Below are 13,974 nucleotides of genomic sequence, written 5' to 3'. Positions count from 1 at the left end.
GTTGTCGCAGCCCTCTCCAAACTAGCCAACTGCAACAAGGTCTTTTACCATCACATACCAACATACTCTTCATGCCAGTCCCTCTGCTGCCTTCCCAACCTCTTAACAGAACCAGCCACAGCTGCACCTTTTCTACATCAGCCAACCCACTGCCCCTGAAGCCAGCCCACAGCTGTATGTTATCAATATTAATTAACCCAGCTTCATTCCTCTACAATTCCCCCTTTTTTCTTTTTAACAATTCATACCTCATGTTTTTACCAATCATCACAAACTTCTTACAAATAAACTTCTCATATAGTCCTCTATAATTCCTATAAGGAGAATATGGTTCCATTTAAGGATACATAGAAGTTCATTAAATAGAATCTATAAAAACCTCTAAAGAAATATTCTCCCAAATGTCAGAGGTATGTTATTTTCCCAGGAAGGAGTTGCCAAGATTGAAATAAAGGATAGAGAGGTGATACTACCAAAGCCTCTGAAGCTAATAACTATGTGAATTGTGTGAGGGAAATTATTGGCCCCCTTCAAAAGATCTTGCAGAAAGGAGCAGTTACTGAAAAGAAGACTTCTGAATGAATGTGGTACATATCTGAATAGTAATGTGGAAAGGAGCAGGTTGGGTTTTTTTAAGTTGCAGACGGCGTGAAAAAACTGTGCACTGAGCAATCAGTTCCCCTCTTTCAGCTGTAAGAGAATATTTTCAAGCCCATCAAATGTAAAATGTTGATTTTTTTTTTCTTCTCAGTTCCAGTACCCTTTATTGAAGGGTCTGTATGAAGAAAAAATAATTTAGCAGTTTCATATGGAAGGATTTAATATTTAGTAAGTAATGTGAATGTTATGAAAATCTTACCTGTTTTTAGTAGTAGCCCTAAGAGGGAAGTATGTTGCCATGAGTACTGCTAAAACATTCAATTGATAAAGTACAATGTGTCATGTTACTTCAATACATTAGACTGATGAAAATTCTCTCCAATCAGATAGACACTTTTGTGAGCGCTATATTGATGTAAAGATTTTGGAGAAAACGTCCTGCCCTTTCATTATGAACTATATGTATTTCTTCTCTTGTGGTCATTAAAACTGCCACGTCACGCAACAGGAATTACTAAAGTCAGTAGCAGTAGTCATATGATTAAGGTGTGTCAGTTAGCATACATGTATTCAAGAGAAAACACAAGATGAGCATAGTCATGATTTAAACATAGATTCTTTTTGATAGCACACACAGCTACAGATGCCTGCTACCAGAAGTGCTGGTGTGCACACACACTTCCATGTATGTGTGTCTCTGCTCCCACACACACGTGGAGATGCAAGAAAAAGCCATCTTTTACCACAGAGCTGATTGACTTGACTATGTGAGGTGGCCAAAGACCTATTCTTTTCTTCCTTCCACTTTTGGTTAACCAGGTAGGCTTTCTACCCTGTCAGTCAGGGTTTGGACACTTGTTTTCCAGAATATTTTAGTTCTTATGATTTTGACGCAGTATATTACATGGTTTTAGACTCTGAGACAGTGGCAAATACAAAGAACATGCTAGTAGAAGATGAATACAATAAAATTAACATGGAAACTTCTCTGGTTTTCTGCTTTGGTTTTGCTAGCTAATTCAGCATTTTCAAATGTAACTACATATCTGGAATATATGATAATCCAATAAAAGTAAAACCAAATTGAATTAATAATTAAATTGGAAAGCATTCTAAACTGAAATCTATTTTCTCAGTTCCTCCCAGTTCCTCTGCAGCTATTAGCAGCCTTCCGCAAATTCCTAAATGTTTTAGTGGAGGAAAAAAATTTAATAAGGAATATTGAAACCAGGTTGTGAATTAGCTGTAATTCAGCATATGTCCTGACAAAAAGCATGACTATTCTGTGGTTTTAAGGACCACAGCTGACATTGTGTTAGCATACTACCATTACACTGAATCTAGTGGACTGATCACCAGAAGTGCTGACATGATCATCACGAAGATGTAGAAAGATAGAGCGTTTTCTGACTGTATTCAAATACATAATTTATTTTCCTTATCAGAATCATAAACAATTTAGTTTTGTAATCTTTAGGTTTATAATGCAATGTGAGTTTTCAAAAAAGCACTTCTATTGAAAATTTCTAGTGTACTGTGAAACACATAGCTTTGTTATAATTTGTATTTCTGAGTCGAATGAAATATATGTACAGAAAACTAATTCAAAACTCAGTATGAAAAGAAGCAGAGGCAAATGTACTTTCAAAAGTCCTATTCTGGACTGTCTTGTAGCTTTCAATGGGCTCAACAACTGGCAGTTTAAAAACACATTTTATATCCTGTATTATATCTTCCATTCACCTTTGAAGCAAAGCTGATATACAGAAGCAAACCCGCAACTTTTAGCATAGACTTTTAAAAGATTAGCTTTAATTAGACTAAGCTTTGATTCCCAAAGACTGCACAGCAATCTAGAAAGCTAAATATAGTAGAATGTGAAGTTTTCCTTCTGGGTCAGATTAAATAGTGGAGGAAAGGTTTTGTAATTCAAGTAGTTCCATCTCAATGCTATGTTGAAATAAGAAGAATATCCATACCCTGCATTTATGTAACTCATTTTAGCTGAAGACTCCAAACTTGCAGATATCCACTCGCTGGGTCTGAAAACAGTTCTATAAAAAGATAATGATCACAGATCATTTTAACTGCCACCAAAATACAGCCACCTCTGAGATGTGATATGTCAGCCTCTTTAAATGATAATACCAGTATTAAAATAAAACAGAAAATGGCACAGAAATATCTATTCCGTATTTGAAAGGTGATTAGAAGTTTTCATTCTACCAAAACCAGTTTTATAGAAACTGCATTTGGTAAAAATTCCCTAAATCAGGGGGAATGAATAATTGTATCCGTTAATGTGCTAGGATCAGTTTTTATTAGTGTTTTTAGTAGCGGGTGTTTTTTCTTTTCATCAGGCTTTCCTCCTAGCTATCTGCTAGCTGTCACTACTTGTACTCTTGTTTTGTTAGTGAAATCAGTTATGTGTTATGGTAGAACTTCCTTCTGAGGTTGGGAATACACAATAAATTAAGAGGTCGTGGATAGTTTAGGAAGCACATACATTTCAAGTGGTTACCTGTGCCTTTGTAAGGTAACAATGCAGTCTGTTGAATTTCTCAGACCGAAATACATGGATATAATGTCTACATGTGCATATTCTATATGCATGTGTACATATATGTGTATACATAGTTCCATGAGAATGAAATCAAACTAGTTACAATGCATAAAGATAAAAAGCTAATAGGATATGTAAATATGGGAAACAGACAAAATAAAATTCAAGGTCAGAAGCAGTGATTCATCATCTGTATAATCCAAGTAATTATTCAGTCATTGCTGCTTAAAGCCTCCAGATTCCTTTCGTCCTATTGCTAAGATAATCTGTGTTATTTACCAGCCTCGGGAGGTGAGAATTCATCATCCTGTGAATCCTTCCATGGTTAAGTTACATACTGTTATTCACTTTATTTCTATGACACAATGTGAGTATGATACATTACACTATGATACACTGTGTAGAATCCAAGGGAAAATGAGCAGTCTATATCTGTGCTGGTTGCATCCCACCTTGCTCTTTGACAATACAACTCTAGGAGAGGACCTGTCCTGGTGGGATGCTTTGTATGCCGTTCCCCAATACTCTGGGGCTTGCTCTTGAGTTACATGGTTCCTAAATTCATAAACATATCCATCTAATGTTTCAGACACTGGGAAGGAGATGATGAATTTCCACCATTTCTTTCTTTGACATTTACAGCGGTATTCAGCACTTGTAATGCCAGAATTATGGAGCCATAGTAAATTTTATGTGATCTGTAAGAACAAGGCAGTGAGACCATGAACACAAATCTGCCCGGGCAAAGTAAACATCTAGAAAAACCTTATACGTCTCTCTGTGTGTGTGCATGTTTATTTAAAAAAAAAAAAAATCTTCCTTGTAGTAGTCCGATATCCTTGTCCATTCCATTTCCCAGAAGAAGAACTGGGTGTTGGGAAGCAGATATTCAACATTTCCTAATGTTTTGTTAACAAAACACTAGTTGTTTTGTTGGGTTTTTTTAAGAGGCAGGTGACACCCTGTATGTTACATGTCATGCACTCTTCTGTTTAGGTCCAACATAATTGCCAATTTTTGTCCCTTGAAATTTTGATAAATGCAAAGATTGTCTCTTTTTGTAGAGAAATTGTATGACTTCATTGAGAAGGAAACATTCTTCTGCAAAGTTGTTTGAAAGGCATGTGTTTAAAGTTCGGAAGAGTTCTGGGATTTGGCAATAAACCTTAGAATGAAAATTATTCAATCAAAATGGTTAGGTAAGTTCTATAGCCTTGTAATAACTACTTTTATCATACACCTTTCTGATTTGTTGCTTAAATACTGCTTTTTCAAATACCTCTGTAATAAGATCTGCTGTAAAATTATAGAGGTCTAAGAAAAAACCCAGCAACTTAGACAAAATTGTCTGTTTTCTGACTGCTCTTTCCTGGGAAATTGCTTTGGAGTTACTGGTAAACCAATGTCCTGCAAAGGCTTTGTCCAGAAATACAAGCTGAATGATACTCATCAGCAAGAAGTTGAGTCTGAGATGTCACAGCCCCATTGAATTAAAACTGAAGTTTTTTGTTAGTGGAGAAGGAAAAAAACCATTATTTGCAGCAGATCACAAAACCTTTCCTATTCCTACCAATTGCAATTTATCAGATTCTGTAGAATTAACATTTTACATAAAATTGTAAGTTATTTTATAGATGTTTTGCTTTGGCTTTACTGTCTGTGTCCCAGCATTGTAACAATGGACTCACTTGGCCTTGCTTCAGAGGTGCTAACTAGCTCCCCAGGCTCTTACTGGAGCCAGCTGAAATCAGAAATGCTCAATACCTCTGAAAATCAGGCAGTGTCCAAGACACTTGCTTTTGAAAACAGGAAGGATACAAGGCTCCATTATTCTTTATAATCTTTTGTCTCTGGAAAGGGTGTTGCAATCATGCAAACTGAACCATTTCTACAGGATATTTCAAAGTATTTTAGAATTTTTCTGAAGAGTTCTGTGGTTTTCTTTCTCTTTGCTAGATCCATGTGCATTCAGTGGATAAAAATCTCAAATTTTGGGGGTTGACCTATGTAGCATATCAATAATACTGGGTATAATAAAGCCAATTTTATTACAAGCTGTCATACTATTCAGTGCTTTCAGCCAGATGAAAAGTGTAAAGGATGGAGTGTGTATATGAATGCAATAGTGGGAAGGGAAGGGAAGGGAAGGGAAGGGAAGGGAAGGGAAGGGAAGGGAAGGGAAGGGAAGGGAAGGGAAGGGAAGGGAAGGGAAGGGAAGGGAAGAGCAAGGCAGCAGGAGGAGAAGGAATAGATGAATGAATAAAGCACAGGGCAGTCCTTGCCTCTTAAAACATGATGTTCCAAAAGCAGTTTCTAGCTCAGGAGACCCACACCTGCTGGCTGCTGAAATCTGGGGTGATGTGCTAGCCACTCTGTACTTGCTGTGTTTCTCCTCTTTCCCTATACTGCTGCTAACACTCACCATTGGAGATAAAGGCCACTAAGCTAGATGGGCAATTGATCCTACTTGACCTGTTCCTCAAAAACAAACAAACAAGATCCCACAAACAAACAGGCAAACCCCCAGGTAGACTCCAAGTTCCTGCTATGTTTATTTCACAGGATTTTTGGAAAAGGAGGGGTTTGAAAGCACACCCACGGAATTCTTTAGGTCTCGTGGGCTGGTGCTTGCACGTCGACATGTTGGTAATAGAGTTGAAGGTACAACCTGTCCCTCTTCTGTCTGTGTGGCTGCCTAGAGCCCCCGGCCCGCTCCTGTGATGAACGGGCTTGTGCTGAGGGGGTGGGAGCCTTTTCCAATACGTTAAACAAACCAGCCAAGCACCATAATGCCCTCTCAGACTTAGAAACAAAAGACCTGCAGGAGTCACCCAGCTAAAACAAGCAAAGTCAAACGACAGAAGGCGGTATTAAGGACTCCCGGGAGGTGCAGCTGCGAAGGCCGGTGCCAGTGCCGGCGCGGACGGAGCCTGCCGGCGGGCTGCCACCGCTCCGTGCCGGCACCGCTCCGGCACCGCCTGGCGACTGCTGCGTCTCGCAACAAAAAAAGCGGAGCCTGCAGGCGACATTCCTCTGTGCCCTTTGCGGGTCCCTAATGCCACCGAGCAGGGGAGAGAGAGGCGGCCCCCGCTGATGCTGCTCAGAGGGTGTTGTGTGCTTCTGCATTTTTACCCCGCAGAAGAACAGGAGGAGGAACCGTGCGCTAAGCATAGCGGAGCCTTGTTTGAGCTCTGGACTGAGGAAGGGCGGGGGCGTGAGAGAGGGTAACTTTTGTCTGCAACCCTGCAGAACCGTGAAGCTTGAAAAAAATCGCTGAGGTACTGTGCGCAGTCCGCTGAGCAGAAGCCCCGCGTTACCTGCGGGAGCTTACGGTAAAAGAGGCACTGTAGGGGAGCTGAGCGTGTGCGGAGGAGTTGACGAGGAAGGACGACGTTATCCGTTCTCTGGTCAGCGTCTCCCTCCACCCCTGCGTGCGCATGAACACACGCAAAAAACACACAGGCACGAGGATGCAGCGGCGGCAGCGACCTTCTGGGAACGAGGAAACATGAACCTGCTGTCACTCGCCGTGTCCGCCCCGGGGACAGAGCGGGCACCGCGCCGCGCCCCCCGAGGGAAGCCAGCCGCCAGCCGCTCCATAAGCCGAGTGACAGGGACGGAGGCGGTGGGGAGGTGCTGGCGGAGCCTGAAGGAAGCGGGATTGAGGTGGGAGTAGGGGAGAAGGGAGACTGCAGAGGTGGCTGAAGGCAGCAGGGCACGCCTTGTCCCTGATAAGATCCCCACGTGCCAGGTACCTACCCACTGGAAATGGAAATCCTTTCCATTTTCTCATTGCTTCTTCTGTCAGCGAGCCGTTTAAAGTCTCACTGCTTCATCTCCCTTTTATTTTGTAAGCTACCCTTGTTCCACTTGACACAACTGCAACAGGGGAACAGAAGAACGACAGCAGAGGCAAAGCTTCATTTGAGCCAGGCACACAGAAGAGCAGACCTTGGTGCTCTCTGGTCTCTGTCTTGGAGTGACAACTAAACAGAGGACATGGAGGAGTCTTGTGCTCTCTGGTCGTTTTGTCTGATTTCCTTTCTGGTTTGCTTCCACAAACAGACCACTAGCATTGTCTTTTTTTGGTTTTGTTTGGGGTTTTTTTGGGGGGGTGGGGTGGGTGGGTGGTGGTGGTGGTTGTTTTGTTTTGTTTGTTTTGGGATTGGGTGTTTGTTTTTGGGTTTTTTTTGGGGTTTTGTTTGTTGGTTTGGTTTTTTTTGGTTGAGGGAGGTGCCAAACCAAAGAGGACCAGGTATCAGTGATTTCTCTCCTAAATCACAGGGACCAAAATTCACTGATGCTGCTTCATTTTTACTGCCTCCCCGCCCTCCCCTTTATCCCCTCTCCTCCCCTTTCTGTAAGGGAGTTGGGTGGTGGAAGTTTCCACTCCTTCCTCCAAGCTTGATTTGTCTCTCGTGTGCCTAAATGGCACTTCTAATTCCTCCCGCGGTCAGAGTGAGGGAGATAGGGGAAGAAGCTTTTCGAGGGGTCTTGCACATCTAAAGGGAAGAGCACAGGATCCATCATCACTGCAGCTGGCCAGGAAAAACCCTGCTTGGCATTTTCTAAGGGTTGGGGTTTGGGGTTTTTGTTTGTTTGTTTGTTTTAATGCATTCTGTGCCTTCTCTCACTCATCAGTGTTGCCATTTCTTTGCTTTTTTCCTCCATGTCCATACAAGGAAGATTTTGTTGGAGATTGATCCATGGCGTAATGGGATATTGTGTAAGCAGTTAAAGATTTTCGTTGAAGAAGATACAATTCCTCTTTACTTAGCTCTTTCTACCATCCCTTCCCCAGCAGTTCTGACAATTTCCTTCCTCCCATTTTCTCCTGCTTTCTTCTTCCTTTTCTAACACCTCCCAAGTCTTGTTGCAAGGTTCCAAAGAGGCACAACTTTATAGATAAATGTGAAGATTTTTTTTTGTCTACATGGATATATACAAGGAGTGCATAACTAGTCAGATATTAGCATGGTTCTGTAAGCACCCTGGGATAGTCTGACACCTGTAACAGTGAGATCTGTGGATTGAGACCAGAGAAATGGCAACAGGACAATCACAAAAGTAGGAAAGGTCTGAGAGGCAAATATCAAGCAAAGCTGTGGAAATGGTCTGGATGACAGGAACCTCAGCAACAGTTTGGGTGTTAGGATGTGGTGCTAGACTATTCAGTAGAGGTGATTAAGCAAGGAATGGTATGAGCTGAAGCTTGTGGAGGTGGAATGTGGTGAAAAGGCCTTGCCACGCAATGGTAGAGCAGATGCAGGATCTGGGGAGTCACCTTGCTTTCAACATCTGGGATGTTTTAAATGGGCAGGTATTCATTCATTGTTTGCCTCTGCCAAGGTTTCTGGGAGCAGAAGCCTGTGCTGACACAATGGGAATGTAAATCAAGGTAAAATGTGTTCATTCATGGGAGTGGGGAGAGAACTAAATATAAAATCCCAGAATAGATGCAGTGCTGCAGTGAGTCTAAGCCAGCTCTGTGGAGCTTGGCTGCCTAAAGGAACCAGCATCTAGGATGTAAAACCCGACCTAGTGCATTTGCAGTGGCTGGGAGGACCCCTCCCCAGTCCAAGGGAAGTCTACGGAAACTGCCAGGGTCGGCATCTGGGAAGCTCAGGCCCTGACAATAGAAACAGCTTCACATCATCTCCCTGGGACTGTACGTGGACAGGAAGAGAAAAGGCCAATTTTGCAAAGGCCGTTTTTCCTCCTTTTCTTGGGCTGTCCTAGGTGCTTCGCTCCAGCTTTTTCCCTCAGCATCCATTGTTTTTTCCTTCTCCCGCCCCCAAGGGCAAGCGAAGCGGCTTCTCAACAGGTGCCGTGGAAACTTGCGCTGCTCCCGCAGCCATAGCCACGCGGGGAGACCCGCCCGCCTGGAATTTTGTAGGATGCTGCCGCCCCGCGACTCGCTCTCGCAAAGCAGCTGCGCCGGCAGCGGCGCCGGAGCCGCCCGCTCGCCCCAGCGCCTCCGCACCGCGCCCGCGGAGCGGCACGGCGCCTCTCGCAGCCAGCGCGCCCGGGACTGCAAATGACCGCACCTGGCACGGAGAATGCGTTAACGACAGGGGGCTTGAAGCAGGGGAAAGAAATGCCCCCAAAGCCCCGGCCGGGTTGGTCTTGATGGCAGACCTTCTCCAGAACGGGGCAAAGGCAGGGAGCAGCTCGCTTCGATAGATGCGAACATAGAGAAGCTGCCTGTAATTAAAATGTGCATTAACGTCGCAGGCAAGCCCCTTCCCCTCGGATCCCCGGTGTCAGGATAACGTGGGATGAGGCAAAAGCCCTCGATACCCTCGCCGTGCAACACGAATTATCTTTTCCACGCGATGCAAATGGGAGGACAAGCAGCGGCAAAGCTCCACAATAAACCGTTTCATCCAAGGCAGAGCCAGCTCGGGAAGGCACGCCTTTGAATGCCGGGTCGTCGTCCCCCCCCAACACACCTCCTTCCCACCCGTGCAGGCAACCTCCGTAGGCGATAACCAAGTCTAAAAACTCGGAGAGGATCGATAATGTCTACTAAATATTCAGGGAGTGTATGAGTGTGGCGGGGAGGAGGGACGAGGATGAGGAGGGGGATAAAAGGGTGATTAATCAGATATTAATCACTAGCCACAAACAAGGGGAGATTATTTCGGGTAGGCAGCCTACTGTGGGGAGTTGCAGAATAGATCCTTTTACTGAAGGCACGCGTGATGGGATCAGCACTTCACCGTTTAGAGATGCCTGTGTAATTTTGAAGGTGCACATTATTCAAGCCACATATTTCTTCTTTTCTCTGTCTGTCTCTGCAAGCACAGACTTAGCGGAGATATTTACGCCGCTAACTAGAGGTTTCCTTTTTTGCTCCCCTTTCACGAACACAGAAGCAGAAAGCAAGCAAAATAACCCCTTCCACTGAAAAAAAAAAAAAAAAAAAGGACAAAAAAACCCGACCCCCAAACCTCCCCACATACATCACGGGAAAGGGACCAGCGGCAGACCATGCCTTCAAGGCTGAATTGCTAACGTACGTTTTCCACAGCCAGAGAGCCCTGCGTGCATACAAACAGCTGAGCGTGAAGCGCATTTCGGGCTGTGAGACGGCTACGCACACGCCGGGCTCCTCCGTAACTTTCCCCACGCAACGGGTTAAACTAATAAGTGCATCGATACAGGCATTCCCGCAAAGAGCTCGCTGCTCGACCGAAAAGCAGAAATGTAGGTAATCCCCCCGCCGCCCGTGTCGTGTCGTGTGTCCGTCCCCCCCCCCCCCCCCCATCACCTTACAAAAGTCATCCGGTGGGATTTGCTTGAATATACACTAGTTAGGGGCTATATGAACCAACTCACGTCTCCGTTTGAGCATACTGCAAGAATATTTATTGAGCCCCAGCTCAGTCACTGCATTGAACGCCAAGCCTGGCAAGCAAATACATTTCCTATCTCCGAAGAGAGCTCTCTGAATCAACTCCTTCTTTCCTCCCCGCTTTAGCGATCATTTATATCTTCCCATCGCAAAGTACCCAGGGTAAAAAAATGTAAAATAAGAGATAAATATATTTTGAAATACACCTTGGTATAAGGCGAGAGCTTGCAACGCCCTGACCGAAAGCAAACGGACCCCTGAAAATATACCCCTCAAATACTACCCTACCTTTCACACACGAAACCATCAATAAAAAGACGAGGTTCCAAAATGTAAATCCACTTTTAATCTCCATTTTCTTCACCAGGATGAGGTCCAGCCGGCCACATTTAGTACATCCCCTTTCCCAAAAGTCTCCTAATTTCGATTCCTTTGCACGGATTTCCCCTCTGCAGATTCCTTTCATATTATTCTTGCGAGCTCCTAATTCCTGTTCCTTGGCCAGGCGCAGCGGAGTTGTTGCTGTTGATGGTGCGCGGTCACAGCTCGGAGTGAATGGTGTTTCTGGGATACCACAGCAACCTTGACGAGGACTCAACCATCTCTCCAACGGGGGCACAAAGTCTCAGCTACTCTCGATCGTGTCTTTTCCTTCCCCCCACCCCCCCCCACCCCCACTGCCTGCACAGCCGAAACCCACCACAACCCCAGCTCGTCACAGCATCCGCCAAGAGCCTCGGAAGAGCATCTTAAAGCTCAGACGCTCCCTCCGATAAACTCCAAACAGTATTTGCAATTGAGATTCTCCCCCCGCCCCCCCGTTTCCCCAAGAGGATCAGTTCTGCCGAGGAACACGGCTCGGGGAGCCACACAGCGCCCGCCGGAGCAGCGCGGGGCAGCGGGGTCACCCATCCCGCCGCCGCTCGCGAGGGCCACCCGTGCCTCGTTATTACGAATTCACGTGCGGTGCTTGGGGGCCGCCACCGGCACCCCCGGCACATACTCACATTCACACTCACACTCCCGCTCGCGCGCGGGCACACACGCGCGCGCGCGCCTTCGGGCACACGCCTCGCGCGGCAGCATGTGCGTCCCCGAGGGGATTGGCAGGCTAATTGCTTTGCGCGGAGACATTAATTACAGGCCGGTCTCCGCGGGCGCGGGGAGGTGGCGGGCAGGCGCGCGGCGGCCGCAGCTCCGCTCCCCGCAAAGCGCGGCCGCTGCCGTGCCCGCGGCTGGGGGGGGGGAGTCCGCGCCGCGGCGGGCGGGGAGGGGCAGCCCCGCGCAGCGCCGCGCAGCGGGCAGGGCGACAGCTCTCGGCGGGCCGGGCCGGGCCGGGCCGGGGGGGGTTGGGGCGGGGCGGTCGCGGCGCCGCCAGGAAGAGCGCTGGCGCCACCTAGCGGCCTTGCGCCGCGCCGCTGGGGCCCAGCCACTCCGCGGGGGCGGGGGCTTCTGCGCGGCAGGGTGGGGGGAGCCCTGGCTGAGGGGGCCGGGATGGAAGCGGTGGGGGGCTGCGGGAGCCGCCACCAGCATCCACCGCCCACGCGGGGCCGGGGATCCGCGCCTTCGGCTACCCGCCTCTGCCCGGCGTGACCACCGCGCCCGGTGCGCGGGGCGGTGCGCTGAGGGGGGCGGGCACAGCCCGCGGGTCGGAGGGGTGCGTGCGGGGCGGGGGGGGATCTTCCAGGTGTGGGGAAAGGTGGTGCATTATTGCGCATAAGTGGGTGTGGGTGTGTGCGCGTATACTGCGCGTGTGTCACTGTCCGCATGGCGCGAGCGCGTCTGTGCGGGCCCGCATGTGCTAGTGCACGCTCGTGCGCTTGCGGTGCCGGTGTGTGGCTGCGTTCCCTGTGTTTGCGCTTGTGCGGGTCTGCAAGTGCGTGTGTGTCGGTGTGAGTGCCTCCGTGTGTTTGTGTGCACGCACGTGCTGCCGTTGGGACGTGGGTGCCCATGCACGTGCATGCATGTGGTGCATGACTGCGTGTGTGAGCATGTACGTGTGTGTTCCTGTGTCTGCAGTTTCGCGTATGTGTGTATGCGAGTGCAGGTCTGTGGATCTGTGTGCTTGTGTGGTTCTGTGCATATGAGTGCATGTGTGTGTGCACATGCGTTTGGTGCCTACGTGTGTACATCTCTATGTGTGTAAGAGTGTGCAGGGATCTGTTTCTGGGCATCTGCATGTGTATTTTGTGTGTGTGCATATGTGTGCATGTGTTCATACACATGGCTGCATGTGTGCCTCTGCACATACTTTGGCACACGTGTGTATGTGTTCACACAGATTTGCATGTGAATGTTTTTACATGGATGTGCATATGGTGCATATGTGTGCATGCGCATGAGTGAGTGTATGGTGTGAAGCGCTGATGTACACAAGTGCATGGGCTGGGGAATTTTGGCAGGCAGTCACACAGCATGGATCTTTGCATGTGTGTCTGCACAGGAATTTGCATTTCACCATGTTCAACAGCACGTGTGGGTTTTGTATGTGCGTGGAGTGCACTTGTGGAAAGGCGTGACCTGGTTAGGAACTGTCTTCAACAGAAGTGTGGATGTGATGTGAAGCTTTCTGTATATATCTGTCTGTAGGTGCATATATAAATCTGTATGAACATTAATTTATGTATATACAGATTTTATATATATATATATATATACGTATATATATGCAGTAGTACCACAATATCATAGAAGATAGTAGACAAGGAATCTGGAAAGGCAGTTATTCATCCTTTACTCCCAAAGCACAATGCAAAAGGGCAAGTTTGCAAGGCCGTGAGTCTGCTCCTGTGTGGGTGTAGGGGTGAGCAATGTGTGCCTGCCTTCCACCTTTACTTACAACCGTGCCCTGCTCTAGTGAGGCCAGCGGCATTTAGCAGAGTGTGGCCTGGCATATGGCTGGCTAAACTCATCTCTGTAGCTGTAAGACTGCGTGTAGCTGGCATGGGGAAAGAATATCTTTAGCTGCAAGTACTGACACTAACTGGCCCCATTGGATCCATACAGGTTTGTTTACTGGGAGAAGCAAAGATGTATTTCACAGCCTTGTGTACTATCTACAGCCCTCTCTTGCAGACACGTAAGTCTTGGAGTGTGACTGCTGTGAGTGAAACTTGGTGGGCCTGTTGGCTTCCTCTGCAGTGGCTCAGGAACATGATCTCACACGTGGGAGGCAGGGCAGCGCTGTGGTTAGGATCACGTTTTTAACAGAATTTCAGCGGTCCCTGTTTTAGGTAATGTGGGATGGGTAAAAATCACTCTGATCAGAGCCTGCCTACTGTATTCCTTAAAGAATGCCAATATATCTCTCTTTACTATATGCATGTATTGACATTTATGCTTTTATATATGCATGTAACTGGAATCCATTTTTCAAGAGCAATTCAAAACTGAAGGGAAACTTGTGTTTTCAGAATAGCACAAATGGTCTCACTTGTAGTATTCAGCTCTTTTT

The 13,974-nt window shown here is 46.8% G+C and overlaps 1 protein-coding gene across 3 annotated transcripts in view; it reads right to left on the bottom strand.

Annotated features, from left to right (window-relative positions):
• Window positions 1–11,113, bottom strand: part of CSMD3 (CUB and Sushi multiple domains 3) — a 725,150-nt gene extending 714,037 nt beyond the window's left edge. For all 3 annotated transcript variants that reach the window (XM_056333378.1, XM_056333379.1, XM_056333380.1), the window contains exon 1: window positions 10,809–11,113. In XM_056333378.1, the coding sequence (XP_056189353.1) occupies window positions 10,809–10,986 (178 nt within the window). In that variant the 5' untranslated portion in view covers window positions 10,987–11,113. The remainder of the gene's footprint in view (window positions 1–10,808) is intronic.
• Window positions 11,114–13,974: the final 2,861 nt, after the last annotated feature.

The sequence above is a fragment of the Falco biarmicus genome, chromosome 3 (assembly GCF_023638135.1).
Source record: "Falco biarmicus isolate bFalBia1 chromosome 3, bFalBia1.pri, whole genome shotgun sequence".
Taxonomy (NCBI): domain Eukaryota; kingdom Metazoa; phylum Chordata; class Aves; order Falconiformes; family Falconidae; genus Falco; species Falco biarmicus.
The sequence above is the reverse complement of the archived record's forward strand: the minus strand, read 5'-3'. Positions and strand labels throughout refer to the sequence as shown.